This window comes from Pteronotus mesoamericanus, unplaced genomic scaffold, assembly GCF_021234165.1.
Source record: "Pteronotus mesoamericanus isolate MK-2021 breed Mesoamerican mustached bat unplaced genomic scaffold, CSHL_Meso_final scaffold_1186, whole genome shotgun sequence".
Classification (NCBI taxonomy): Eukaryota; Metazoa; Chordata; class Mammalia; order Chiroptera; family Mormoopidae; genus Pteronotus; species Pteronotus mesoamericanus.
In genome coordinates, this window is record NW_026555302.1 from 555,692 (window position 1) to 583,138 (window position 27,447).

General features: G+C 35.0%; 1 protein-coding gene across 4 annotated transcripts in view; it reads left to right on the forward strand.

The window, feature by feature from the left end:
* The window catches only part of RPS6KC1 (ribosomal protein S6 kinase C1), a 149,902-nt gene that overhangs the window by 13,454 nt on the left and 109,001 nt on the right, over nucleotides 1–27,447 (forward strand). For all 4 annotated transcript variants that reach the window (XM_054587630.1, XM_054587629.1, XM_054587628.1 and 1 more), the window contains exons 3-5: nucleotides 2,930–3,050; nucleotides 11,482–11,597; nucleotides 19,094–19,187. In XM_054587630.1, the coding sequence (XP_054443605.1) occupies nucleotides 2,930–3,050; nucleotides 11,482–11,597; nucleotides 19,094–19,187 (331 nt within the window). The remainder of the gene's footprint in view (nucleotides 1–2,929; nucleotides 3,051–11,481; nucleotides 11,598–19,093; nucleotides 19,188–27,447) is intronic.

Genomic DNA, 27,447 nt, shown 5'->3' on the forward strand with positions numbered 1-27,447 from the left:
ATCTAAAAGTTTTTAGTATCAGTAAATGAAGTTATCTTAAAGATTTTTATGTAAATTTTGTTTTTAATAAAAATTAAGCTTTTTAAATTGGTAGTCTATATATTATTGTAATTAAATTAATATTTAATTGAGGAATTTTATTCATAACTTTAATGAATAAATTTCTGTAGAATTGGTTCAATAGAGCAATAGCTGTTATACGATTTTTTTACAGTAAAAATATTGATTATTAGAGAAAATAACTTTTGCATGTATCTTTTAGGACTATGTGTAGTCCAATTGTAAATGTTAATACTTGTTGATATAATGGAAGTGTGCTTCTGTTCACTTTTCCATTTTGAAGATTTCTAGAAATGTCCAAGCTTACAGGAGTGAGAAGAAAAGGAGTCAGTGAATGGTGACATGTTGTGATGGTTTGGTTTCCCGCAATACTTGAGGGTTTCTATTTGCTCTTAGGTATTTAAATTCTAGGGTCCAGTGCTGAGAATAAGGAATGTGTGAATGAATAAATTAGGACACGGTAAAGAAGCAGATTCTATCCTTGGGAGTACAGTTCTTGCTCTGACAACCTATTGGTTTATATGCCATGGTATTATTATCATTACTTTATCTTTATTGTGATTAAATTGTTAACTCTTGCCCCTTAAATTACTCTGCCTTTATTTTACAGTGATCCTAATTAGAATATACATTTTACCTGCAGATTTGTTTCCGTGAGCTAAATAGTCTTTTGAATAGCTCCCATGTGTAGTTTAGCATGGCTTTAAGGATGGCATTGCCTTATGTAAAATTATTTTTATAAGCCTGTTACCCATTTCCTCCCTAAGCCCTTGGCAATGTGGTACTACCATAATTTGATCTATTTTAAAAATAAAAAAATAATGTTCTTTCATGGCAGAATTATGTTCATGTGTCAAAGTTAAAAACTATAGAGAAGCACAAAATATGAAAATTAAAATCAGTGTAATTTCATTATTCTGAGGACTTCGCTTTTCAAGTATTGGTTTGGTTCTCTCAGTTCTTCTCTGTCTTTTGCTAGAACTGTTGGTTCTTTGTCTTCAGCATTTGTCTGATTCATTTCCATTTTAAAGTAAAATTTCTTCTTCCATCATGTGCCCTCTCTCATGGCACAGTCAAGTTTCTTAAACACTTTGCGCTTGGTTTTCTCGTCTTCACTTCTGGTTGGCCCTCCCGGGTTAGGGTTCCCTGTCATACTGTTGTTAGGCTCCTCATCTCCTTGCAAATGCTGAGGTACCTGTCCTGAGCGATTACCGCTGCTTTGCCAATGCTCCCAAATTAATACATTTTGCTTACTTCTTGCTCTTGAACCTCAAACCCATCTACGTGATGGGACATTTCCAGTTAGGTGCCTCACAAACACCTAAATCAAATGTATCTAAAATTGAACTTTGCCCTTTTCTTCTCAGAAGCTAAAACAGCTTCTTCTCCCATGGCTTTTCATCTTAAGGAGTAGCATCATTCTTTATCCCATCGCAAAGCCAAAATTCTAGTGATTGTATTCGGCATCGCTCTCCTTTTAAGAACTTCATCCACAACCCCTTCTTTCCCTTTTCATTTGTGTCGGTCTAATCACTACTTCCCTTCAGGTCGCTCACCTAAGATAATTTTTTCTGTAAAGCCTCTTAGATACCCAAGGCTGAGTTACGTGCTCCTTCCATAACACCCTTGGGCTCCCCTGCTAGTGTTTATCACGCTGCTCTTGTGATGTGCTCACTGTGCTGGCTTACCCTTCCTAACGGGACTGGGTTTCTCAATTCTTCATCTTTTGTTCCAACGCAGTGCCGAGCACAAAGTAGGGCCATGAAAATACTTGTTTTGATGACTGTTTCTATTGTTGAGTAAATGAATAAAAGGAAGCATCAGGAGAGCAATTTACTTAAGTAAATTCATATTATGGTCTGACTAGTGCCCTAGGATTATATCTTTATTAGAAACAAGAAACTTACTAATCATGGTAAAATTGATAGTTTGACAAAGTTTAGTGACAAATTACATAAATGCAGAGAGTACATTTTTGACAAGAGTCTTAAAGCTTTGCTTATTAGCATTGCACTCTAATATTCAATTGTTAGAAGTGAGGTAAGTAGGGTTTTTTTTTTTTTTACCAAAGGCCCCAATGTATGAGATGACAATTAAAAACTCAGTTTTATTCATTTTGTGGAGACTGAGGGGTGAATCAATGATATCAATATAATGTTCAAGTCTTTATTCTTTATAAAGTTTTTTTCTAATTTAATCTGAATGAGGTTAAACAATAATTAAAACTAATGAAGGTAAATTTACTTTTTTACATGTTGTATAATCTAGATGATTGTTGTTTTTGAAGTAGTTTGAATGGTATTCTGATCAGGATTCATCTTCTCCCAGAAATCTTATTACTATTTTAAATTGAGATTTATAAAATAAAGATGTTCATGTTAATTACTTTCTACATAGCTATTTTTTCTTCAGTGTTATTCACTATGTTTATCCTTTTAGGCAGCTGCTGAGTATGTACTTTGTATTTAAAAATGGTCTGAATGAAATATTTTGTATTTATAAACATGCTGTTTTTGAGACAGAATATATATTTTTGACATCTAGCTCATTTCCATGGCCAATAGTAATTGGCTTTGGAAGAGGTTAAATGACATTTTAGGTAGATCTTCTTTGCACTAGGTTGAATATTTTTCCAGTATGAAGGAAATAGTCTTGTTTAAAAAGGAATTTAAAAATCAATACAAAGGAAAATTTTCTTTTTTATACTTTTAAAGTAAAAGTTAATTTTACACAGTTAAGCATATTGGTTAGAACATATATAGGTTTGCCTTTGCATGACAATTTTGAGCACTTATTGAAACAATTATGTTTAGATATCCGAACCTAAATAGTTTCACTATAAGATACACATTTAATTTTTTTCTCTTAGATAATCATATGGAAGAGATACAGTGACTTTAAGAAACTACACAAAGAACTATGGCAAATTCACAAAAACTTATTCCGACATTCAGAATTATTTCCTCCATTTGCAAAAGGAATAGTGTTTGGTAAGTGATTATATTTAATTTCTGATTTTTAAAACGTGATGATTAGCTAACTATGCATATATGCTGAACCCTGCAGTACTGTACCATGAAGTTAGAATCCCCTTTATTTGTTATGAGAATTCATGTCATGCAGCAAGCATCAAGCACGTGAAGCTGTTTTTCATGTTCTAGGTATAGTTTTGCTAACTCAGAATGCACTTGCTCTTCCGTCAAATAACAACACAGTAAGAATAGCTCCAACCAGTCAGTTAAAAAACGTGTGAGAATTTAAGATGATGTTGAATTATTCTTATAGATCTTAAGTTTTTGATTTTTAATGTTTATACTTTGTATGTTTCTTGCAAATGTTGACCCATTTATTATATAATATCAAAAATTGATTACGTTACAGACCTCTAAAGGAAATTTTTTAAAAACCTCACTATAACTATTCGGACTTGGATAGCAAGACTGAATAGGCAGACTTGGAGAGCCAGCTATCCAAATCTGAATAATTACAGTTGTTTTTTTCCCCCGCAGACTTTTAAAAAGACATGGTCTCAAGGGTTGAGATTTAATAAATTAAGTTAATAAATTTACTGCTTCATCAAGGACATTCTTAAATGAAACTGACAGTAAAAAAAATTTTTAATACTATTGAGTGGCAGTAAGGAATATGATAATTACCAGTAAGTATAGTTTGGTGCCATTGCTTTGATTCCTGCTAAGAGGCCAGCAGTTTTTACTGCCATTGATTTTAGATTATCAGTGCAGATGTCAGTGTGGTATAGCTGCTGTCTTATTGTTATGAAAATGGTTTTGACCTTGTTGATCTTTTGGAAGGCTGTTGGGGGCCTCTCAGCAGTCTGTCGATTTTGTTTTGAGAACACACGTACGCACACACAAATTTGTACACACACATATGTACTTCCACATGGGTATTCCTTGCAGCATTTTCAGTAGAAAAATACTGAAAATAAAGTGAATTTTCTCAATATGTGATTGTATAGATGTGCTATAACTTAGCCAATTCATAGAATTCTTCAGTTATTTGACATATACTGGTATGGAAATATGTCCAAGGTATATTTTTAAGATAAAGAAAACAAGTGTTGCAAAGCAATGTGTTTAGTAAGATCCCCTCTGTGTTTAAAGAGACATACATATTTGTGTGAAGAGGTACCTACATACGTTTGTATAAAGTGCAAACCTCTGGGGCCATGGGAGAAGGGCTGTTTTTACTTTTTACCTTAAATACTCTGTGCAATAGAATTTAACTGTGCTCACATATCTTTAATGTTGGAAGATACACTGCTTGGCTTTTATTTATTTTTAAGTATTTTATTGTTTATGGTATTATAGTTATCCTGGTTTTATCCCCTTTGCCCCTCTCCATCCAGCCTGCCCCCGTTCCCACAGTCAGTTCCCACACTATTGCTCATGTCCATGGGTCATGCATGTATGTTCTTGGACTAGTTCCTTCCCCTTCTTTCAACCCGTTACCACCTTCTCCCTCCCCTCTTACAGCTGTCAGTTTGTTCCATGTTTCTGTGCCTCTGGTTCTGTTTTGCTCGTTAGTTTATTTTGTTCATTAGATTCTACTTATGAGTGAGGGCATATGATATTTGTCTTTAACTGAGTGGCTTATTTCACTTAGCATAACAGTCTCCAGTTCCATCTGTGCTATTGCAAAGGATAAGAAGTCCTTTTTTACTGCTGTGTAGTATTCTGTTGTATAAATGTACTACAGTTTTTTTATCCACTCATTTATTTAATGGGCACTTAGGCTGTTTCCAGATCTTGGCTGTTGTAAATAATACTGCTGTGAACATAGAGATGCATAGGTTCTTTTGAATTGGTGTTTTGAGATTCTTAGGATATATTCCCAGAAGTGAAATTGCTGGGTCAAAAGACAGATCCATTTTTAATTTTGTAAGGAAATCCCATGCTGTTTTGCACAGCGGCTGCCCCAGTCTGCATTCCCACCAGCAGTGCACTAGGGCTCCCTTTTCTCTGCATCCCCGCCAGCACTTGTTTGTTGATTTATTGATGATGGCCATTCTGACAGGTGTGAGGTGCTATCTCATTGTGGTTTTAATTTGCATCTCTCTGATGCACAGCCTGGCTTTTAAAACAATAAGCTTGTCACTGGGTGAAAGGGAGTGGCTTCCAAATTGGTTCTTAGCTATTGTTGTCTGTGGCTGATAGATTATCAGCAACTTTTCTCCTCATTCTTACATATTATAGAGTGAAAGTTTCTTATTAATCTTAGTAAGTAGGCAATTTTTCACTCTCAGTAAATGGTACAGTCCGTTTGTAATCCTGTACAACCGCAGTGAACCCTGCAGGCAGCAGCTGTGGTTGTGTGGAGGGAAGTCTTGGTTAATCATCTGTCTTTTTAGCTGCTCTCACATTTTCAGTGTGTAAGCCTCAGCAGCAAAAACAGTCCTGTTATGATGGGCTGGCCAAAAAGTTTGTTTGGTTTTTTCTGTAAGATGGCTCTAGTAATGCTTAGTTGTCTTTAACATTATTTTGAAACAATTTTATTGGATTGAATTGTGACAGCTGTCATTTCAGCTTGTATTTTAAAAAACCCCACCAAAATTGGTGCATGTTTGTGTAGCCATTTTAATATTGAAGATGGAAGAAAACATACAACATTTTCAGCATATTATGCTTTATTATTTCAAGAAAGGTAAAAAAATGTAACTGAGACTCAAAAAAAGATATGTGCAGTGTATGGAGAAGATGCTGTGACTGATCGAACATGTCAGAAATGGTTTGTGAACTTTTGTGCTGGAGATTTCTCACTGGATAATGCTCCATGGTAGGGTAGACCAGTTGAAGTTGATAGCAGTCAAAATGGAGACTTTAATTGAGAACAATCAACATCCTACCTTGCAGGAGATAGCCAAAATACTCAGAATATCCAAATCAATAAAATTATTGGTAAAAATGAAAAATAGGTCCTTTATTTTATATAAAAAACCATATGGACTTTTTGCCCAATGCAATTATTTGCAGAACCAACAGATACATATTTCTTGTTCTAGAGTTCTAGTGAAAAGACCATACCTTTTGGAATCAGATAGATTTAGGCCCAAATCTTTTGTCCACTATTTACGAGTGGTGTGATCTTATACAAATTAACATCTGAGTCTTTTTTTCTTATTGGTAACCTAGGGATAATACCTTCCTTTTCTGAGGATTACGGCTGCAGTGCGTGTTTAGTTCAGTGCTTGACACATATCAGCTATTGTTAGCTATGTTATCTGTTGCTCAGTTTACCATTCCTCTAACATTCATACGCTCTTGTATCTCTTTCTAGAGTGTTGCACCGCTCCACTGTGGAGTTCTTGGTTAGTTTTCCAGACTTTTATATGACTCCTTTTCCATGAAGTTTTCTGTTTCCTTTAAACTGAGTTAGTTGTTTCCCCTTTCAGTTCTACTTCTTACCCATGTAGCAACTAACTGAGTTTCCGTCAGTTGTTTTAGTTTGCAAAATTTTCAAATTTACAGGAAAAAAGCAAAAGAATAGTAACGAACACTTACATACCTTTTGCCCAAGTTCACTGATTGTTAACAATTTGCCACATTTGTCTGTTATGTTCTGTGTGTATCTCATTATTTTCCTGAAACATTTGAGAGTAAGTTGCAGATATTGTGACATTTTATCCCTACTTCTCATATTTTGCCTATATCCACAATACCATATCACACTCAAGAAATTTAACATTGATAACGATATGATCAGATACGCAGTCTACATTCAAATTTCCCCAACTGTCCTAAAAATATCTTTTTAGATTTCTTTTGTATCCAGGATCATGCCTTTAGGTTTGTTCCTTTAAGTCAGAGTATTCCTTGTGCATTTTTTTCTGAGATGTCATTGACATTGTAAAAGAGTATAAGACAGTTGTTTTGTAGGTTTCACAGTCTCAATCTGATTGTTTTCTCATGATGAGATCACTTTTTTGTTGTTGTTACGTCTATCTTCACACTGTGATTTCCTGTGAGAAGGAGAAGAGCAGCTTCTGACAGCGAAGAAAGAACTGGCCTGGCACTACCTTGACCTCGGCATTACTTAGAGCTGACCTGGCGTTCACACGAGGCTGTGTTGTCCTGTTGAACCTAAACAGTTTCACAGAACATGTACGTTAGACAAAGCCACTGAGTGTCCTTGGATCAAGACCAAAACAAGATCACTGTGATCATGTCTGAACACAGGCAAAAACATAAGCTTTCTTCAAGTCACAAAAATGATCATGTATGTTTTCATCCTGGCTACCATGAATGACACAGCTTTTTTACAAATCACAGCCTTAGCGTATCTTCCTCTTCTTTGCCTCATAGTAAGATTTATTAAATCATAGAATTAGGTAGAATTCATAAAATCAAAGAATTACCCTCCAAACCCCCTTCCTGACAGCATCAAACCAGGGCAAAGTGTCACTCCTTTGAACCTTTCCCAGAAGCACCCAACACAAGCCCGAATCCTGTAAGCCCTCTCTGACACTTCTTAGTAAAACGCCCTGGAGTTCCCAATAGTATGTAGTCTCCCTAGTTGCAAGGAGTAATAAATCCAACTTGTTTAATTAAGAAGTGTATTCTTGGTGCTGTTGACTGCAGGGAATTCACACCTGAGAACTTGGGCCTCTCTGTTTTTCTTTTTACTCTGTGAATGAATTTTTGATACAGTTAAGAATCAGCATCAAGCTTTTCTGACTAGTTTCTTTTTTTTTAAATTTTGTTCTTTGGCCCTTTTTAAAAATTATCTTTTTAAAGATTCGATTTATGTATGTATGTATGTATGTATGTATTTATTTATTTTTAAAGAGGAGAAGAGAGGAAGAGAAACATCAATGTGTGGTTACATCTCACGTGCCCCCTGCTGGGGACCTGGGCTACAGCCCAGGCATGTGCCCTACATTGGGAATCGAACTGCCGACCTTATTTTCCTTTGCTGGCCTGTGCTAAATCCACTGAGTCACACCAGCTAGGGCTCTGGCTAGTTTCTTATTGGTTAAGGATAACTTTTAGTTCTATGTGACCAGTTTCGCATTTAAAAAAATCGTAAGCTCTGTTTTCTAGGAGTTGTTATATATAATAAAAAAACACAACAGAAAACAGAGAAGATCTCAAAGGCAGCTTATACATCAGAGAGATTTTATTTCCAGTGATTTACCAGTTTTGTTAAAATGTTTTAATTTACCTTCCCCCAGTTTTTAATGAACTATTATCAGTTAATTAGGAGTGGTGGAGTGGCTTATATGTAATACACACACAAATAATTTAATATATAATGTATAATATCACACATAAAGTTTATCAGGAAAAATTTGTTTTGCATTTTCTATTGTAAATTGTGTATAATTTTCCTACTGTGTTCACAGGAAAATAAACACTGACCATGTGAATGGAAATTTAAAGCACCTGTTTATGATTTCTCATTGTGCTGCCCTCAAGGGTTAACAACTAGAGAATAGCTAGTAGGGTATTGTCTGCCATTAGGATGACGGTTGACTCTGGCTGCTTTTTAACTTTTTTTTAAAACTAGGTGGTTTTGTTAGCTATATTAGGGCCAATAGTTATTGCATTAAAATTCATCTACTGTCTATTTATGTTACCAATACTAATTTTTTTGTTATTCTGAAATATCTTAGGAACAAAGAAGTGAGCATGTTCTTTTATATTTGTTTTGATGATAGGATACAGTGTAATTGAACGTTTTAATGCATGAGCCTTTATTTTCAGTTGTGTTCCACTCTGAAAAATGTTTCCATTCATCTCCACTTGCCCAAGTTTAGTAGAATGGAAATGCATAGATCAATAGAAGTACAAGAGTCATGCTTTTGCATACGTATTCTGTTTAGAAGTTGATAATACTTACTGCTTTAGCATTTTAGTCTAGCTCAATGGGGAGATGGGATGAGTCATAGATCACACTAGGATTAAAGCTCCCACATTTTTATGTATTTGTTTTTGCTAGTAAGATTTTTAAGGATGTCATCAAATATTAGGAAGCTTTTCATTAAAATTTCTCAGTAGTTATGCATTTAAAGATAATGTCAGGTGGTCTTATGGGTTGAAACATAATATAATGTGTGCATTTTCTGAGTTTCTGTTCTAAAATTTTAGATGTCCACAAAATTACTAATATTAATTTGCAGGCACTAGAATTTACCTTTTTGTGTAAATGATAAATATGATGGACAAAAATTACAAGTACCAATGCATATTTAATTTCTTAAGGAAGAGGAATAGTGAGCATTTAGCTGTCATTTTAACCTTTTCAGTCAGTGGATTTTCTCCAAGATTGAATAACTTAGATTGTTTTCAGGCTGAGTATTTGCTCTATGGGTTTTCATTTTTGTTTTCCAATGATATTATTGATAGTTAAGCTAGCAGTGTCATTTTAGATGTGCTTTTGTCCTTGGGATAATTGAGCTTAATTGAATTGTTGCATATAAACTGATAACTAATAGAAAAACATATACAGCATAATGGATTATATAAGGTATGGTTACTTGTGACAAAACCTAAAGCCCGGCAGACATCGGTTTCAGTTTCCTGGCAGGCGATCTGGAGGTGGCTCCAGGCAGGCGGGCTGCACAGTGATCAGGAGCCTGAGCTCCTACCGTTGCTCTGTCATTTCTTACCTTCCATTTCATAATCCTTGGGAATGGAAAAGGAGAAAGAAGAAAAGGGAGGGGGGAGAAGGAATATATTTCTCTTAAAGAGATTTCTGGGAATCTGCAATGTAACTTTTGTTTATGTGTTATTGATAAGAACTAAATCCATGTCTGAGTGTAACTGCAAGGCAAGCTGGAAATTATAGCCTTTTGTGTGTGTGTGTGTGTGTGTGTGTGTGTGTGTGTGTGTGGACTGTTACGTGCATGGTTAGAAACTGGGAATTATTTTACTAAGGAAGAAGGTGAGAGCAGATACTGAGATAGCAACTGGCACCTGAATCCATAGTAAATAAAACATTATAGTGGATGTTAGGAATCCTCAAATCTTCTGCCACTTGCCTGCTAACCTTTACTGGACCCTGGGCTCTTTGAGAATGCTGGTAAAAGTTACAAACCCTTTCCTTGGAAAACATAGCTGTGGACATACATATACAAGGAATTTTGTAGGATTGTTGTCTCTGAAACCCATGCATTAAGACTTGGGAGTTGTTTATGGACCCATTGGTATTCTAGGATAGACTCTCCTACTGTAAGACAGTTATTTTTGTTAGAAAAGGCTTTCTAAGTTTTCATTATTCACTCATGCAGTCAACACAAGTTTATTAGCATGTTTTATGTGCTAGACACTGTGGTGGTACTTGAAGATTCAACAACACCATGATTAATGTTTTAAGTGCTTACTATACGCTTGGCATGGAACTGAGAGGCTTTAGTACATTCTTAATTTTCTTCACTTTATAAATTAGGAAATAATATGCCTAAGATTTTATAGCTAGTGAAAGACAGAGCTAGTATTCGAATCCAGGTCCAACTCTAAAACCATTTCTTTTAGTTACCACGAAGCAGACATTTCACCATAAGTGTGAGACACATTGAGCTGAGGTAGCTAGTGGTTCAGTTTCAAATATTGCCTAGAGTAATATAACTAGGAATCTCTTTGTGCCTCAGTTTTCTGTTAACATTTTGCAGAGCTACTGTAAATGTTTAAATATGTGGTGTTGCTACTCTTAAATTCGTAATTTTTTAAACCTACATCACTATTAGTATAATACATGGCATATGACAGATGCCAGCTGATAGTCTGATTTGAGAATAGTAGGCATGGTCATATTTGAAAATGCCTCATCAGCATTCGAATTGCATATATTATTAAAAAGTTCTATGAAAACCACCTTTCTGTCGCCTTGTAGAACAGCTCACTGGTGCCGTGTGTTCTCTTTTTTCTCCCGAGCACTTTTACGTACGCTGACAGCATCACACGTGGAATTCAGCTTAAGCAGCTCTTTGCTTCAAACCGAGGTTTTTGACCCCATTCATAGACAGATGTTCTCATAATCTCCTCTCTTCAATTCATTCGTAAATAAAAAAAGTGTGAGAGGAAAATCATGAGTAATTACAGTATTAAATTACTATGGAAAACCGTTTGAGTTCTTTATAATTCTCCTTTCAACTTTAGTTTCAGATCACCAGCTACTTACATGGTACGTTTCTTATACTGACAGGCCTGAGATGCTGATGGCACTGTTTACTTACGAGTTGACATCCCCGTCTCTTGTTTTATCGGGAACATTATTTTCTTCTCTGGTGAGAATGCTGCAGATTCCGGTTGTGGAGCCTGGGTTTGACCTCGGAAGGTGGCATAACAAACACGGCAAATAGGCAGTGATAGGTCTGCTGCTGCTTTCTGCCCTGTGAACACGAGTTGTCATAAACAGGTGTTTGATCCTTCTTTATTCCTGCTGATTCTTATTTAATTCCAGGGCGGTTTGATGAAACTGTCATTGAAGAGCGGAGACAGTGTGCCGAAGACCTGCTGCAGTTCTCTGCCAATATTCCTGCTCTTTACAACAGTAAACAGCTTGAAGACTTTTTCAAGGTTTGGAGGTCTTTCTGAAATACTTAGTATTTTGTTAAATACCCATGCCTTCTGCTGAGCAGTAACACAAGTTTCAATTTTTTTAAAAAGTAGAAAATGTCATTGACTTTTGAATTTCATTATTCACCAAAATAAGTAGAAGTTTGTAGTTTAATAACAATGTCTGTGGCATACCTTTTATTTTTAGTGTAGAAGTATGTAAGATTTTTGATTCATAGATTTAAAAAATTGATGCAAAGGGCTTAGCGATTATATGATTCACTCCATCATAATTGAAATATACTAAAAGTAATTTTAAGAATCATGAAAATCCAGTAGCTATCTGAGGTGTCTTTTAGTGGTAGACTTTTTTTGTGGGGGGGAGATGGAAACCACTACAAGTCTATTTACATGTTTTTGTAATTGTACTACTTTATTCAAAGATAGAACAAAAATAGTTACACAGTTTTAGAGAGGGAAGTTAGTACACATTATATTACCAGATGTCATTGATTATTTGTATAAGTTTCTTGACATGTAATGCCTTCATTCTGAGTTCTTTCTAATTTTTTATAATTATTTTAAAATTTATTCTCAACTGAACCTGTGCAGGTTGTCAGTTATCAGTGTTTTTAATGATCACAGTTTTCCTATTGTATTTAGCCTTCTAGAAAAAAGGTAGGTGATTGTGTCATAATTGGCTCTCTCCTTCTTTAATTAAAAAGTTACTTATTTGTATAAAAGTAATTTCTTAGAACAAATAGCTAGCAAGGTATATGAATAGTGGGATTCTTAATTTTCCTGATGCTAGTGGATCTACAAAAGGTATTTATTTTTTATGACCTATTTTAGTTTACTGAAGAAAGTTGATCGTTTGAAAACTATTACTACAAACTTATACAATACACAATAGAAATAGAAATAGTGATAGAAAAATTTATAGAAACATAAAATTCCTGCTGATTGACTTTGTTGCTTAATTTTTTGTTACTCTGCAGACTAAGCCAAGATGATGATGAATTTGGCTTTACTTGTGACCTAAGGCAGATCTTTGGGATCAAAGGCCAAGTCAAAATGATAAAATATTTAGCTCTTTGCTGTTCTTAGGTAAAGCTGTAACTAATGTGGAGTTTATCCTTAATAGAAAAAGGCAACATTATTTTGCAAGAAGAAGATTGCTTTATAGAAATTGTGAAAGGCAAGACATACAAATTAACACAAACCAAGGGTTAATAAAATCAGTCTGGGCAGTGATTTTCAACCTTTTTCATCTCATGGCACACAGAAACTAACTACTACCATTCTGCAGCACACCAAAAAGTATATTACTTTTTTTTTTTTTTTGCTGACCTGACAAAAAATACAGGTCTAATTTTGATTAATTCATACCAGACGGCTATTGTGTTGACTGTTGTCTTTTGTTTTGTTTTTTTTTTTCAAACAATCTAAGGGAAAAGATGTCAGTGCCCCGCCTAAATAGTCAGGTATTGCATATTTTAAAAATTCTTGCAGCACACTGATTGAAAATTGCTGGTCTAGGGATGTAGAAGTCAGATCATAGACTTTGGACAGTTTAAGTAAAAGTACCTATTTATTATATTTCTTTTGGATCTGGGAATTCCTGATTGTAACTGCTGCTGGAAGACACTTATTTTTAGGCTTTGTGAAATGAGGAACTAAATAAGAGGAAGAAAAGATTGGACAGTTTAAGAAAAATGAAGCTAACTCTACCTAGAGACAGTCCTAATATCTCATTGGCCAGAACTGGGTCACAGGACAATCCTTAAATTCAGAGAAGTCTGGGCAGGTGACTCCTTTAGCTATCTAAGTTTTGATTGTGGATGAAGGTATGGACGGGAGGTTTTTGGGTTGCTGCGTCGCAGGGTGTGCTATAACAACAAAGGTGTCTTTTTTTTCTTTTTAGAAACAGTCATAAGTATCACATGCAAATAACCATATAGCCACTTGATTTGAATTTTTAAAAACATACAGGAGCAGAAAGAGTAGTGTAATGGGCCTCCATTACTCATTACTCAGCTCCAAAAATTATCAGTATGTAGCCAGAATTTTTTATCTGTTGATTGAAATTCAAAGTTGTTGGCATAAAATTGTTCATACTTTTCTAATTGTTCTAAAATTGTTCTAATACTTTTAATTTCTGTAAGGATGGTAGTAATGTCTGTCTTACATTCACAATTTTGATAACTTGTGTCTTGTCTATATTTTTCTTAGTGTAGCTAAAATTTCATATTTTTGTTGATCTTTTCAAAGGACCAACTTGGTTTTATTGATTTTTCTGTATATTTCTGTTTCATTTCATGATTTATACTCTGAACTTTATTTCCTTCCTTTTGATTGCTTTGATTTACTTTGCTCTTTATCTAATCTGTTAATTCCTTAAAGTGGAAGCTTAAGTTATTGATTTGAGATGGTTTTTCTTGTCTGACAGAAGCATTTACAGCTATAAGTACCCCTCTTAGGACTGCTTGAGCCTCAAATCCTATAAATTTCTATGTTTTGTTTTGATTTTTATTCAGTTCAGTGTATTTTCTGATTTTTTTTTGTGATTTTCTTTGTTGATTCATTGGTTATTTAGAAATATGTTCTTTATTTTCCAAATAGTCATAGGTTTCCTAAGGTTTGTTCTATTGTTGATTTCTAATTCTGTTTTCTTGTGGTTGTGGTCATAAATCATATGTTGTATAATTTTGATCCTTTTAAACTTATTGAGACCTGATTTATTCTCAGCATATGATCTGTCTTGGAGAATGTGCCATGTGTGCCAGAAAGGAGTATACGTATAACCTATTGTCAGGTGGAGTTTTATAAATGTCAGTTAGTTCAAGTTAGGTGATAGTTCTGTTTGTCTTTTATATCCTTGCTAATTTTCTAATTCTCTCAATCACTGGGAGTGAGGTATTGAAGTCTTCAGTTGTTGTTGTTGAACTCATTTCTTTCAGGTATGTAAATTTTTATTTTGGGGTTCTCTTGGCATGTACATGTATGTTTATAATGGATATGTCTTCCTGCTGAATTGCATTGCTTAGTCTTATGCAGTGTCCCTCTTTGCCTCTAGCAATATTTATTAAAGCCTTACTTTGTATGATTTTAATATACCACTCTAGCTCTCTTACAGTCATTATTTGCATGGTACCTTCTTTTCATTCGTTTGCTCTCAGTGTCTCTGCGTTGTTGAATAAAGTGTATCCCTCACATGCACTGTATAGTTTGACCTTATTTATTTTTTGTATCCAGTCAGAAAATTGCTGTTGTTGATTGGAGTATTTAGTCCTTTTGTGCTTGAAGTAGTTTTGGTATGATTCAATTTATCTACCATTTTGCTATTTGTTGTCTCGTATATTTTTGTTTTTCCTTTGTGCCACCTTTTGTATTAAATAGATAATGATCGTTGTATGCTTTAAATTCTTTTTTAGGAGTTTTTTTTTGTTAAGTTAAATTATTATTGGTTGGTCTGGGGAGTAAAAACAATTGTTCCACTGTGTCTTTTTTTAATTGCTTCTTTCATAATTTAGACTTGTCTTTCAACAGTGTTAGTCCAGGTGTTTATCTCTTTCTGTTTATCTGTATGAAGTTTAATGTATCTCCTTGAACTTGTAGAGTTAAGGGTTTTTGGGGTCAGATTTGGGAAGTTTTCAGCCTTCATCTCTTCGAGTGTTTCATTTTCAGCCCCTTTCTCTTACACTGGATATCACCATCACACGTAAGTTGTGTGCTTGGTGTTTCCCCACATTTCATTCTGGTTCTTTTGATTATTATTTGGTCTTTTTTCCCTATGATCTTCAGATTGGAGAGTTTCTTTTGATCTTCAAGTTCATTGGTTATTCTCTCTCAAATCTGTTGTTGAACTCCTAGTGAATTTAAAATTTTTGTTATAATACCTTTCAACTCCAGAATTTCCATCTGGTTCTCTCACCCGCCCCCCGCCCCGCCAAGTTGAGATTAATTGACGTAACATAAAATTCACCAATTTAAATTTACAGTTTAGTGATTTTTAGTATATACACAAAGTTATACAACCATTATTACTACCTGATTCAGAACATTTTCATCACCCCATGAAGAAACTTCTTACCCATCAGCATTCACTTCTTCCCCACATGCCCCAACCCCTAGCAAACACTGACCTACTTTCCATAGTGATGGACTTGTCTATTCTGGGCACTTCACAGGAATGGAATCATACAATATGTGGCCGTTTGTGTCTGGCTTCATTCACAGAACTTAATGTTTTCAATGCTCATCTATGTTGTAGCATGTATCAATCAGTACTTTGTTTCTTCTTGTGGCTGAATGGCATTCCATTAAGTGGGTGTGAATATACCACATTTTATTTATCCATTCATCATTTGGTGGACAAATGGATTGTCATCACTTTTGGCTCTACGCTAATGCTTCATTTTAAAAAATAATTTCTATTTGTATTTGCTACTTCATGAGCTATAGAGTTATACTTTCTTTTAATTCTTTAGTCATGATTTCCTTCAGTTATTTGAACATATTTATAAATAGCTGCTTTCAAGTCTTTGCCTTCTACATCCAACATTTTTGCCTTCTCAGAATTAGTTTCTATTGACTGCTTTTCCCCCCTGCTCTGAATAGAGTTCACACTTTCCTATTACTTTGTATGTCTTATTTCTTTTTTTTAAATGGAGATTTTGGTTAATATATTATAGCAACTTTGAGTTCTGATTTTTTCCCCCTGAAGGTTGTTGCCATTATTTTGTTAGTATGTTTGTTAACATGTCTGTACTAAATCCGTGGAGTCTGTTTGCTGTATAGTTTGTGACTGCTGATATCTATACTGAGTGTTTATTACATTCTTTTGTGTTTTTGTATTTTTAAACCTGGTTTAGTAGGGATTAGCTCTGTATCATTACAGTTTAGTGGACAGCCAGTGTTTGGTCTTTGCTTGTACTCAAACACTCTCTTTATGCCGCTCCCTTGTGCTGATGATTCTTTGTTTTCAAAGTTCAAGCAGTTTTATGTTTGTCCTGAGTTTTCCTTTCCTTTGGGTTATCATGGACTTGCCCTGTGCATGCGCATGGTTTGCTGGGGATTTGTAGACTGTGTGATCCCTCTCTGGTTTCTCCTACCTGGATGGGTAGAGAGTTTATTAAGAACCCTTATGGCTGTGTTATTTTTGGCTCTCCCTGGTCAGTGTCTAACTAATAATGTTTTGGTCCTTTGCTTGCCACTACTGATGCTTGCTGGGCCACTCACTTCCTTGCCATTTGTTTGGCACTGAGATCGCTACTATTACTGATAATGCTGTTTTGTGTAGATTTTTTTTTCCTGTGCTTCAATCAAAATCATGCCAGCCTCCTCTGCAAGTGAATCTGCTGGTTTTCAAAGCTTGCCTTGCCCTTGAATAATTACCATGGCAACCCAGCTGGGATGGAAGATGGTAGCAATCCCAGGCCAGAATGCCATAGACTCCCACAGCTCTTACCTGTGGTTTTGCAGTTTTTCATGAGTAACCACTTCTTCATTTGCTTTATGTTTTTGACAAAGTTCCAGAGCTCTCCAGTGGTTGTTTTGACAGTTTCCTTAGTTATATTATTGTCTTTTGGGAGAATATTTGCTGATCTGCTTACTCTACCATATCTGAACTCCTTCCCCTTTAGAATGACTTTCATTAACAAAACCACTGAGATGCTATGTAATACGAGTTTCTTTTTACTATATAATCAGTAACACTATAAGGTTATTAATCTTTTAATTAGAGATTTAAAATGCAATTGTGCCATATTTTCCTATTACTTCCCTATAGTGCCTAGACAAGTTTTCATTATTATTTTGTTACATTAAAGATTTATTCTTTATTTTGTGTAGTGTTATTTTGTGTTATAGTGTTTGTTAAATTAGGTAAATAGGATCTCTTCAGGATTATTAGCTGAAACATTTTTTCATTTTTAGTTTTTTGTTTTTATTTTATAAGTAGATCTTATATCAGTTTTTAATAATAATAACAAAAAGTCTTGAGTACTTACATTGTTCTATAAACTTGACATGTATGAAATATTTTAGACCTAACAATTCCTTGAGTTACTTATAGGCATCATTTCCATTTAAGATAGTGGTAGAAGAGGTTAATAGTTGAAAGTCACTTTCTGTTAAGTGAGATTATAAATAAAATCAACTTTGTTTACTAAAATTCTCAAGAATATTTGAATATTTTCTTAAAATTTAATTTTGAAGGTCAAAGGATGGCTTTGTCTAGAATAGATACTCTTTTTTGGAGAAAAATTTAGCTGTAAACTGCAATTTGAATATTTTAATAAAAAAATAGAATAAAGTAATATAAACTCTTGCTTTTAAAGAATATTTGTTTTTAAAGCTTTAGTTCATTTAATAATCTAGGAAGTTAAATTTTGTAATTTGAGAAGGATCATTTCAAACTTCTCATAAAGATAAGCTGGCAGGGAGACTTTTGATTAGGTAAAGATAGTGGTTAAATCCTTTGTGTTGACAGGGAGAGGAAATTGGCATTTTTTATTTCTCTTGGGTTTTGCTATTCTGGAAGTAGTGTTTGGGAGCATAGAACTGCCGGTGGAAGGTAGAAGGTGAGATGTTAGGGAGTAGAAGAGCTATTATTTTAATTAGTTATAATATTTAAAATTATAAGCTCATATATTCATGATTGGAGCAGTGCACAACGCTGTGGCAGAAAATCACATCACTATTACTTGCCTGATAATAGCATTCTCTAGTTACATGTGAGTAAGAGAACCTAGTCTTTTGAGGCTTGAATTTGCAAACTTAAATATAGAATTACATAATGTTCACATTGAGAAATCAATTTTAAATTATTAACATTGTGTGTCTTTAATAAAAATATTTTAAATTTATTTAGTTTGCCTTATATTGTATTTAAGTGGTTTTCAAATTTAAGTCACTTCTGGGATCTCCTGAGGTGCTGTGTGATATATTGCAGTTTTTAATTTGAGAAAATTAAGTGAGTTACTAATGGAGTTCGTCATTTATCACTAATTGGAATGACCAGTCAGTAAGGATTCTGAACAGTATTCTTCAGACGGTTGGTTTTTCTCTTTCTGCATTTTTTAATGAGTACTTTTGAGAGATTTCCAAAAAAAAGCCTTTATAAAAAGCCATGTATTACTATAAACATAATATTCCTGTTGAACTTTTAAATAATAGACTACTTTTAGAGCAGTTTATGTTTACAGAAAAATTGTGCAGGAAGTATAGAGTCCCTCTACTCATGGGAAAGTCCTTCGCGTATGTGCACTGCCTGCCTAACAGAGTTTCTCTGTGGTTAACATACTGTGTTGGTGTGGTGCATTTGTTAAAGTTGATGAACCAATGTTGGTATTTCTATTGGTTTAAAAAAAATCAGTTGTAATCTAGTTTAATAGATGAATAGTTTTTGTAGTCCTTATGCATACTCAGTTGAGATTACAGTAGTTTTCATTTATCACTGATTTTTTAATAATACTCTTTTTGATAATGAATCACAATTACTCTGATCTTTTTAGGGTGGAATAATTAATGATGGTTCTGAACTGATTGGTCCTGTTGAAGCTTATTTGGATTCCGTCACTGATAGCTTTCCTGAGTGTAGTACGGAAGGTAAGAGATTTTATTTTATTTTTTCATTTCAACGATTTTGATTGCAGAAGGCTATAAATCATATTTACATTACAAAAAAAATGGACATAGGAATTTGAGAATATTTCATTAATTCTAAGATTCTATTTTTTTTTCACATTTTAACATAACTCATATTTGGTGCATGATATTGGATTGATTATACCTTGCATCTAATTGAAAGCTTTTTCTCTTTCTTAGTGATGTATAAGGTAATGAATGATTCCTCCTACAATTAGTGACATCTTAGATTTGATGAAATGTGGTATGATGAATGCTCAGAATTTGTATTCTTTAGGATAAGAATGCCTTGCTTATTAAGTTTCTGTAGCAGCATCTGACTTTTAGACAGTTAATTTCAAGACTGGCTTTAAAAGTTTAGTCGTGTACCCAGAAAAAAAAATCTAAGGCAGTGTTAGTCTTTTTGATATCTTTTAAGATAACATGAGTTTAAACCAAAGCAATTTTTGTACTTTTAATCACTTTTATTTAATAATGCTTAATCTGTTGTTTTATTCCTTTGTTAAGTCATTGTTGAATTTTTATGAAGATTAAAAATACATACATGTTTGGATTTTTGGATTTCTCTTGCTGGTTTTCTTTCAGGGAAGATTTTGGAATTAAAAAAAAAAGAGATTTGGGGACCAGGGATGGGGGAGTCTTTAAACATAGGTAATTAGATTTGTTTGATTCAGCTTAGGTCTGGTTTATATACAAGTAAAATCACTGACTAGATACTATTTCTTCCTCTCTTTCCTAAGTAGGAGATTTTACTAGGGGAGGGCGCTTTTTGAAACTAAACGTGGGAGGTGGCCATCTCGCTGCAGCGCCGTTTCTCAGGGACCTATGCACAGATGTCCTATGTTGACAGACATATTGACATGGAGCTACTGCAGTAAAGTCCCATCTTGACTTGGCAGGAGCAACAAGTTCCCATCCACTGGGTGGGTTGATGCACTTAAATATATTTTTCTTTTGGTTCTACTGTATTGAGAAGTGATTAACTTCTTTGTTTTTCATGGTGGCTCCCATTGACTTAAAAGTGAAGTTCATTAACTTATACCCAGTGTTCTGTGTAATGTTTGGGACCCTCAGGCCCAGGGTCTCCATTGAGTGCCCAGTGTGATTCTCCTAGAACCAGTCCCCTTGGAAGATGACTTGTCTGGGATAACCTGATCAGGTTGTTGCCTCAGTGATACCCTCCTCCTGAGAGAGGGAGAGTGTCTTTTCTACCTGTAAAATGTGCTGATTTGATGATGTTTAGTAGAGGACAAGTAGGACAGTTAAAAATATTTGTGGGAGAGTATTCAATGAGGAGTACACCTCTTGGAAACTGAAGAAAGCTTTCTTTTTCTCTTTTTGTTTTGTGATACAGGAAGCGAAGGTTGTGTGTGTGATTTGGGAATGGCTATATTCTGTTGACAGCCATGAAAAGCCTATGTTGCTAGGTGGGCATCAGCCGTGTGAGAGAAGGGTGTTTCAGGGGCGTGTTTTAGTGTAAAGTTAGTCAGGGACGGGAGCAGCGCAGAGACCTTTTGTCCTTCACTGTAGTCGAGGGAAAGTAGGGGCATTATTATTAGGAAAGACTTTTCTTGGGATGGTGTTCTAAAAGATGCAAAGCTATTCTGGGTAAAACGTGGCTGTATTCATGTTAAAGGAGATACACCCTAAAGCTAAGGTGAGTTAGTATCATATTGTCCAGTCTGGGAGACTTCTGGGAATTAAAGAGGATGCTGTGAAGCACAGTAAGACAACAGGCATAAACCCGGCCTGTTTGGGACAGACTGGGCAGTGTGGGCTGCCCACCTAAAACAGTCGTTTCAGAATTTACCCTCGAAGTTTCACAAAGATGGGTTTTCTTTGGAAGGATTTCTTTTTTTAGGAATATGCTTTTGTGAGAGAAATTGGGTGCAACATTTTTATTAAAAACTCAGGAAAAGACTTATGATACCTAAAAGTAATAGTGACATTTCATCCTTTCAGGGCAGAGTTTAGTTTTCCAACAATCTTGCCATCTCTAAAATATGCTGTGGTCCACTAAGAAGGGAAAACATGGAACTGGAAATGTCGTGAATGCTCATGTTTTTTACCCTCTTCCTTTGCAAGCCTTCATGTCTGGCTAATTAATCCTGCTGAAAGACGCCTTATTGACAAATACAGATCAGCATGTCAGACAGTTTACAGACTTACTGCTATTTGAGAGGGGGAAGGACTTTTAAGTGTCATGAGACTGTCTGCCATACTGGGCAAGGGTAAGATTTACTTTCATACTGGAAGGTCTGCAAACCCTAGAGACAACGATAGGGCCTCTAGTAGCAAGAGCAGGAAGCGCCGGCAGCCCGCCAAGCCCCACAGGTATGCAGCGAAATGGAGGGTTGTAGAGGGATTGTGGTTGGCACGAGCCTGTGGGTTGGATTTAGAGCCAGAATGTGAGGGGGTGATTCACTCTGTAACAGCTCCTCTGAGTGCAGTGTTTTAAGCGGTGTTTTGAAGGTAAATTCATTTTTCATACTTGTGATTTAGTTTGCCAGCGGAATGATCCAGAAGGGCAAATCTTAATATCTAGTCTGCTGTTTCAAGGTCCTTCAGGTAGAGTTAGAATGACATGGCAAGTCTATCGCCTCTCAGAGAACAGATGTAGAGGCTAAGGGATCATTATTTTTATTAGTACCATAAAAATGCAATCAACACATTTTAAGTTACCTTGAAAGAAAGTTTCCCCAGGAAAACATAAAGAGATGCTGTAGTGGTTTAGCCTTATTTTATAGTATAGTGAGATAGAGGAAACGCTTGTAAGGTTTCATAAAACCAATAATTTGGTAATTAACTGGTAAATATATTTTATTTAATATGAAGTTGAAAATTATAAAGTTATTCAGTAGGTTTTTAGATAAAAATACTGTTTTATGTTTTTAAAATGAAATGCTGAGTTACTCTTAATCTTCTTTGTTCAGAGAAATTAAGCTATATATTTTCTCACAGAAGAAAGGTTCAATTGATTGTTAACATCTTATTTCCTTTGTAAACTTTCATCATTCGTTGGATTAAAGTTAGCTATGAAGTTACTGACATTTGTGAAAACCTGGCCGGAATGCTGCATGGGACTCGAGCTTCTTGACATGTTTCTCTCATCTGTTGGCCTGTTTGAAGGATGCAGGTTGCTTTACTGCCATGCTGGCCTTGATACTGGAGCCTTTGATGTTGGTATAGTCTCATCTGGGAACCTGTGTCATTTCCTCTTCCTAATACATTACTTTATTTCCTTTGCAGTTCTGGGAGGGACATTTTCCAGGTGTATGCAGCAAATAAGAGAAAATAATTAGGTGATCATAACCACAAATACAAATTGAAAGATCAACTTCTTATATGTAGCAGATCTTAAGAGTGACTATTCTTAAATGTCTCCCGGAGTAGTCAAATCTCAAATCTGCCTTTTTTTTTTTTAAACCTGTAAATTGTGTTTTAGGAACTTCTCCTAAGTGCTTATTCTAACAATTGTAGACTTAAGAAAGGATTTCTTATGCTGTCTTGAATTAGCCATTCTAGAGTAAATGATCTGCGCATTTTGAGGATAATGGCATCTATTGCTGGTGCATGTGCGGGAACTCAGAAAATAACTCTCAGTGCAAGATTTGTGTTTTTATTTGATGATAGGTTAATCATTTTTTCCATTTTGTAGATAAACATGAAGATTATATGTGTGAAATTGAATAACGTAGATTATATTTAAGACATTACATGTGCCCATAATGTTGGGAGGACTAATTGGAAAGCTATAATTACTTAACTTTGAAAAAAGTTCTGTATGAAAATACCTTTTTATTATATATTCTTTTACTTTTTATTATTTGTGTTATTTTCATTTAGTTGACTTAAAGTTGATGCTTTGAGGCAGGGTCATTTTAAAAAGGAATATTCTTCAGTTTATTGGCAACTTAATAACCTAAGTATATATTTAACATAAATTTAAAATCTATGCACTACTGGTAATGTAAGATGATAAAGTATGCAAGTCAAAATATTTAAGTAGAATTTATAGCAAATGTCCACTAGATGGCACCATGAGAACTCCAAATATTGTTACTGGAATTAGTCTGGGCCCTCCATTATATTAGAGTATACTTATTAAGTTTGAAGTTCCTTTTTCTTATCTACTTAACTTTTTTTCACTGTTCTTTATTAGTAGAATTTTCTTTGATAAGGGAGCTTAAAATAAATAGAAAGAAGAATGGGTCGTTATTCTCAAGAGAATACAAATGAGAATGTGTCATTGTATGTGTATGTGCATATAAAACAAATTATACAAATTATAAATATTGACTCTTACAACCCTGAGGTTATTGAGGATAATGTTGAAATTATGGCTTTAGGGGTTGGGTGAGGCAAATAAAAAGTTATGCTATGTCATGGGAATGGGTTTTAGAGTAAAAGGAACATTAGGGAACATACAGATAAATCTTAGTCTACAGTTAAAATTGGAGTTTCAGAGAAGGTAAGCCATGTGCATAAGGCAGTCAAGGCACTCCCGTTATTGAATAGCAGTCACAGAACTATTTTTTGTGAAATGAAGAGATTTAATTTTATGGAGAGGAAGAGAGAATATGCATTTGGTATAGAAGGTTCATTGTGAGCTACTTGTGTGCTGGTAACAAACAGCTGTGATTTGCAGAGAATAATTGTGGAGAGTAGCAGCATAAAAAGTTCATTGGGTAGAAAGGGAAGCCAGTGCATAGATCTTTGTTGTTCATGATAAGATAACAGTATTGGGGTTGTAATTATGATGAATGTATTGTTTTCTGAGCTCATTCTGTTTTTCACCAAATATACAGTAGATATGCTGGTGCCATTTTCATAAAATTTCAAGGGTGAGACATAGACCTGTCCCAAGGACCGTATAAACATGTGAAATATCAGTGGAATTGTTCTTTCAGTAGCAATAGCTATTATTAAATGACAAGTTGGTAATCAAGTATAGGAATCTTCACTAGCATAATAATCTTAACTATTTTAGATTTAGATATTCATTTAAAATCATATTTATAAGGGCTTGTTTCTTGATGGAGGCTGATAATGTATTTCTTCTATCTCAGGTGACCTTTGTCCTGCTGGCTAGATATCCTGCTTTGTGTGAGAAGCAGGAGTCATTGCTACTAGGAAAAGTGAAATTCCCTTTTGTTGACTGGCAATATGTGGGCCTCAGGGCTCAGCGAAAGCTATCGCTAGTAATAACGAGGCCATGTATTTTATATATAGTCGACCATGAGAGACCACCTGTTGTTCTAAAGAAAACGGGTATCTTTTTGCAGATGGTCTTCAAATACAGATATCTGATAGTTTATAGTATAAAGATTTATTCTGTGGCTACTCAACCTTTTCCCCTGGTGCTTGTCTTGCAGAGATGGTGTCCTAGACAGATTGCACTATACTGCCCTACTCTGAGCAGTTCAAAGCATAGAAGGTGAGGGTGGGCAGGTGGACTGGGTTGCTAAATAAACCCCTCATGTCTGTAGCTGCTTTTTAACCAGTCACCTGGGGCCCTCTAATAGCCCTGAGACTTGAATGTCTGTGAAATGAATCTGGAGGCAGAACGCTTTCATAGACCCTTTGACTCCCCATCCCACCCCCCTGCCCTTGTCTTTTCCGGGAAAAGCTTAGGTTTTTGACTTGATGGCGTTGGTGAAGGATGAACCTTTTACTCTTATGATGGCCCAGGGGGCCCCTTTAAACATGGATTGACTTCAGGTTGGTTTAGCTTTTGACACGTAGCCTCTGTATTGTCAGTTGTTGCTCTGCCTTATCCACAGTTTTCTTCCTGCTCGTCTTCTCTGAGAACTTCTTATTTGCTGCTTCCTGTATCTTACTTGTCAGCTTTCTTCCTGGGGATAGGGAGCTGGTCTCCACTTCCTGGGGTATTTAGATGTGTATAAAAAAGGTTGAATGACAGGCCTGTGATTCCCAGGACTTGAGCAAGCACTCTTTTAAGTAGATATATTAAGGATATAAAGGAGTAAACTAGTTATTGTATATGTATCACTTGACTTTTTACTGTTTGGGGAGTACTTCATTGAGAAGAAGGGAATTTAGAAAATGTCTAACAGTGGAAGAGGAGCAGAGATTACGGGAGAAGACGGTGAGCGGCAGTGCGCAGCTGAGCAGGTAGGGTGGGGTCGGGCTTCTTAGGTGTGGTAGGGTGCACCGAAGAGGAAACTTAAAGGAGGAGGATAGGCAGGGAAGTGTCAGGGGTTAGTGTGCTTTAAGCAGATCCGTCTTTATATCATTTCTATCTTCTCTCTCTTAAGTTAGGAATTCCTGGGCACTGGCTGCTGGATAATTTATACAGGTCAGTATTTCATAAATGATGACTGTGTATCATATCTTTATGCTCAAATTCCCAGTTTTAGTCCTTGCTGAATCTCCTCTGGTAGTTTTCATGTACAGTGCCTTAAGGGCTTGCCATACACATGCAAGGAATATGATTAGTATCATCTGTAATCATACCATACAGAGAAAATTACTTTTGGTGTTTAGTGTGCCTTTCTAGCCTTTTTTCTGTGTGTGTTCTTAACTTAACACTATAGTATGTGCTATATGTACATATATACATATATATTATATAGAGTGTGTGTGTGTGTGTGTGTGTGTGTATATATATACTGCTTTGCAGTTTTCCATTCTCACATAATATTGTGAATAGTTTAAACATCCTTCTATAACATACTTTTTAATAGCTGTATGATATTTTATTATAGGTATAAACCACAATCTCCTATTATTAGAAATTTGTTATTGCAAAAATTTCACTTTTTTTTGTGGTGGATAGTCTTACATAAAGACCTTTTTTCATATCTCTGATTGTTTTTGTTATAAATTGCTAAATTTCTTGGTCAAAGATATAAACACTTTTTTGCATCTGATATGTATCGCCAACTTGTCATCCAAAAAGGTTAAACAAGAAGTCTTTTCATTTCCTTTTGCTTCTTCCTGTTAGGCTAAAAAAAATCCTCTTCCTAACCCATTAGTTTTTATTTGCTTGTTTTCTTTGAAAGATTATTCATTTAGAATTAGGTAGAAATTGAAACAATTTGTATACAATATTTACTTCTTACTTTATTTTGTTACCTGACTTTCTCCCTTATTATTATTATGGTCTTACTTTTCTGATCTAATTTCATTTAATTGTGGCTTCCTTTGCTAATAAAATAAAGTTGGAAAGGTAAGAGGAAATATGACCATGGCACTAGATTTTTGTGGTCAAAAGCTAAGAAACTGAGCGTACATAACTTTACCCTCTTGCCCTTTGGTGTTATTGTTCTGCTTAGAAAGGAAAATCAGGCAAAGGATGAAACAGTGCAGTGTGATATATGATGTGAAGGTTATAGTGACAAGACACGGGAGAGCCGACAAAAGATCTCTGACAGCATTTCCTTTCCTTTGTGATTAGCTGTACAAACCAAAAAAAAATTTTAACTTTGTCTTTTTGGGTATTAATTTCAGTGGGCTAGGTCATATAATGATAACATTTAAGAAAATAAATTGTCATTGAAATACATAAAATATTTAAAAATTATTAAAAAAAAATCTCATGAAGTATATATATATTTCTCAGAACAGTAGATAATTTTGTAGATTGCTGAAAAAGATTTTGATTTTGAAGTAATGTCTGTACAGTTAAAATGTCAAAATTGAAGAGATTTTCACTAAGTTCACTGAATCTAATCATAGATTATGCATTTAATGAAATCTATTGCTTTTAAGGCATTAAAATTAATTCTGCCTGTATCTATCTCTATATTGATTTTATTGAGGTATAATTGACATAACAACATCATATTAGTTGCAGTTGTACAACATAATGGTTGAATATTTGTACCCAGTTGACCGTTGAATAACACAGGCTTAAACTGTGTGGGTCATGCAGATTTTTTAAAAAGTAAATATATGGTTAGTTAGCCCTTCATATCCCCAGGTTGTGCATGTATAGGTTCAACCAACTGCGGATTGAAAACTTTTTCATCGAGGTTGGGAATTTGAGGATGCAAAGGGCTGACTGCATGCGTTGTTCTGTGCCATTCTACGTAAGGGGCGTAAGGTACGTGGGTTTTGGTATCTGCAGGAGGTCTTGGACTCAATCCTCTATGGATACTGAGGGACTGTAGTTAAGTTTTGGGGAATCAAAAGTTACATGTGTATTTTCAAATGCACAGGGTGGGGGTTGGTGCCCTTTACCCCCTTGTTTTTCAAG